General features: G+C 44.2%; 1 protein-coding gene across 3 annotated transcripts in view; it reads right to left on the reverse strand.

Annotated features, from left to right (window-relative positions):
- Positions 1–371: 371 nt before the first annotated feature.
- rad18 (RAD18 E3 ubiquitin protein ligase) overlaps positions 372–2660 on the reverse strand; it is a 285566-nt gene continuing 283277 nt past the window's right edge. For all 3 annotated transcript variants that reach the window (XM_043708545.1, XM_043708543.1, XM_043708544.1), the window contains one exon: positions 372–1790. In XM_043708545.1, the coding sequence (XP_043564480.1) occupies positions 1703–1790 (88 nt within the window). In that variant the 3' untranslated portion in view covers positions 372–1702. The remainder of the gene's footprint in view (positions 1791–2660) is intronic.

The following is a 2660-nucleotide window of genomic DNA, read 5'->3' on the forward strand; positions in this document are numbered from 1 at the left end:
AAGAGCGCCTCATCTTCCGCCTAGGAACCCTCCAACCACAAGGGATGAACTCAGATTTCTCCAGTTTCCTCATTCCCCCCCCCCCCCCCACCCCCACCTTGTCTCACTCCCAACCCTCGAACTTAGCACCACCTCCCTAACTCTCAATCTTCTTCCTGACCTCTCCGCCCCCACCCCCACTCTGGCCTATCACCCTCACCTTAACCTCCTTCCACCTATAGCATTTCCAATGCCCCTCCCCCAGTCCCTCCTCCCTACCTTTTACCTTAGCCTGCTTGGCACACTTTCCTCATTCCTGAAGAAGAGCTCATGCCCGGAACGTCGATTCTCCTGCTCCTTGGATGCTGCCTGACCTGCTGTGCTTTTCCAGCAACACATTTTCAGCTCTGATCTCCAGCATATGCAGTCCTCACTTTCTCCTAACCCAATGATCTGTTGAGCAGTGAATGGAGACAACAAAATAAAAAAACCCTCGTAAAATGTTAATGGCTGATGTGATCAAATTAGCAATCATCTACAATGCTATGAGTAATTGTAAGTGTAAAAGTGTATTTACAAACGTGGATTAAGTTTACTATACTGTACGTGTGTATTTTTTTTTACGAGATGTTACTTAAACATGCGTTGTAACACAAACTCTTAGTTGCTCATTTATTTTGGCCTCATTCTCCACATATCTCCAAGCTGCACTCATTCAAATTATGGCTTCTGGCTAAAATTGTCTGGTCACAATCCAAAATGTAACCTACGTGGAATAAACAGATACTTTGGAAAGTCAAACAAGTGGCTATAGTGAGGCCTAAACTGTTGATTCACTTTGAAAGCACGAGTTCACAAAAAAATAAGCAGCTGTGGCTTCGTCCTACCACTTGTTTAAATAAATTCCCTGCCAATCGTACACTTTTGATATTTTCTTTTCTTCTCCTGGTCCAGTTTTGTCTTGAAGGCATTGGCTTGTGTCAGGTTTGTAAGTCAATAGGAGCAGCATCGTTCCTGCGCCTCACTAAAGTATGGCAAAGTGGTCTTTTTAAATCTGCCGGGTGGGCCGGAAATCTAACACATTTCCCGGCCTACTGTACGCAATGAGTGCATTCAGGGGAGGAGAACTCAACCGATTTCAACCTTCCTTAATTCCAGGAACGGTCTTGCTACTGTGGAGACCGTAAGAAAACCAAAAACGGATAGAGAAGAGGCGGGGCAGCAACAGTACACAAACTCTGAACAGCCTGTGCAAAAAGATGGATCCTACCCACAAACTGTGCCTTATGCATATCAATAATTAGTGAGCAATGGACAGCTTGATACAAAGAAACAGGCAGTTAGCTTTATGCATTATTCTTGGTTACTACTTCATTGAAACATTCCTTTTCACTGCAGACATTTCGCAATCCAGGTCCCAATTCCGATCATGCCAATTGTAGTCCACGCTTTTGCACATTTAAGTTAAAATTGCAGGTAAATTGCAATTGTTCCACCTTCAGTGAAACTGTCTGGCATATGCACTTTAAATGTATTCCTCAATCCTCCTACAATCTTCAACACTAAACTCTGGAGGTTATTTATATAACACGTGGTCCAAAGTGCTGAATCTTTATTTTAGAATATTTTGAATACTCTGGTTAAAAATATGCTTTTTTTTTGCATTTGATCGAGAGTTCCAGTTTCTCATTGGAAACTCAGGTCACACTTCGGGATGGAATGCTCACTTCCGTGACCGTTTATTTTCAGATCTCATTCTCCTGGGCACGCCTCTCATTTTCCTTTTCTGTGTCTTGTTGTTTGACAATTCCCTGCAAAAGAAGTAACACAAAAAGGAAAATCAAATTAAAGGCAGCCGCATCGTTTCGCGCTTTTGCAAACAAACGAGTTGGCTGTTGAAGCAGAGGCACTGAAAGGCCTTGCTCAAAATGTTTCACTTCTGTAGGAAGTGACAGACTTCAGTGATGCTGCCACAGCCTCCTAATTACATGCCCTTCCTATCTCTGAAACTGTCACCACAGAGAAAGACACTGCCCCAGATTTAGAACCAATCTCTTCTGAAGAAAAGTCAGACTGAATTTGAAATTTTAACTTTGCTTGTCTCTCCGCTGCTGCTGACAAACCTGCCAGCTTTCTCCAGCACTTCATTTGTTTTAATTTCAGATTTACAGCCTCTGAAGTGTTTTGCTTTTATTTTAGTGTTCAGCAGACAGTAAGTTAAACTGGAAATGAAGTGCACATTCAATATTATTACAAAAATGACAAGGTGCGATAAAGAACACTTTACGATCGCAGCATGTACAAGATTGATGTGGATTACTCAGCAGGCAACAGTCAGTGCATTTGTCACCTGTGTTGCCCTTCTATTAGATGGAACCCTGCCTATGTCTCAGTCAACTCAATCCCTCTGCCACAACGCGCAGCCCTCCAATCCCTCTGCTCCAATCCCAACCTCACCATCAAGCCAGTAGATAAAGGGGGCGCAGTGGTAGTCTGGCGCACTGACCTCTACACCGCTGAAGCCAAATGTCAACTCGAGGACACCTCTTCCTACTGCCCCCTCGACCATGACCCCACTCCCCATCACCAACCATCATCTCCCAGACCATACAGAACCTCATCACCTCAGGAGATCTCCCACCCACAGCTTCCAACCTCATAGTCCAGGAACCCCGCACTGC

The sequence above is a fragment of the Chiloscyllium plagiosum genome, chromosome 18, assembly GCF_004010195.1.
Source record: "Chiloscyllium plagiosum isolate BGI_BamShark_2017 chromosome 18, ASM401019v2, whole genome shotgun sequence".
NCBI classification, from domain to species: Eukaryota; Metazoa; Chordata; class Chondrichthyes; order Orectolobiformes; family Hemiscylliidae; genus Chiloscyllium; species Chiloscyllium plagiosum.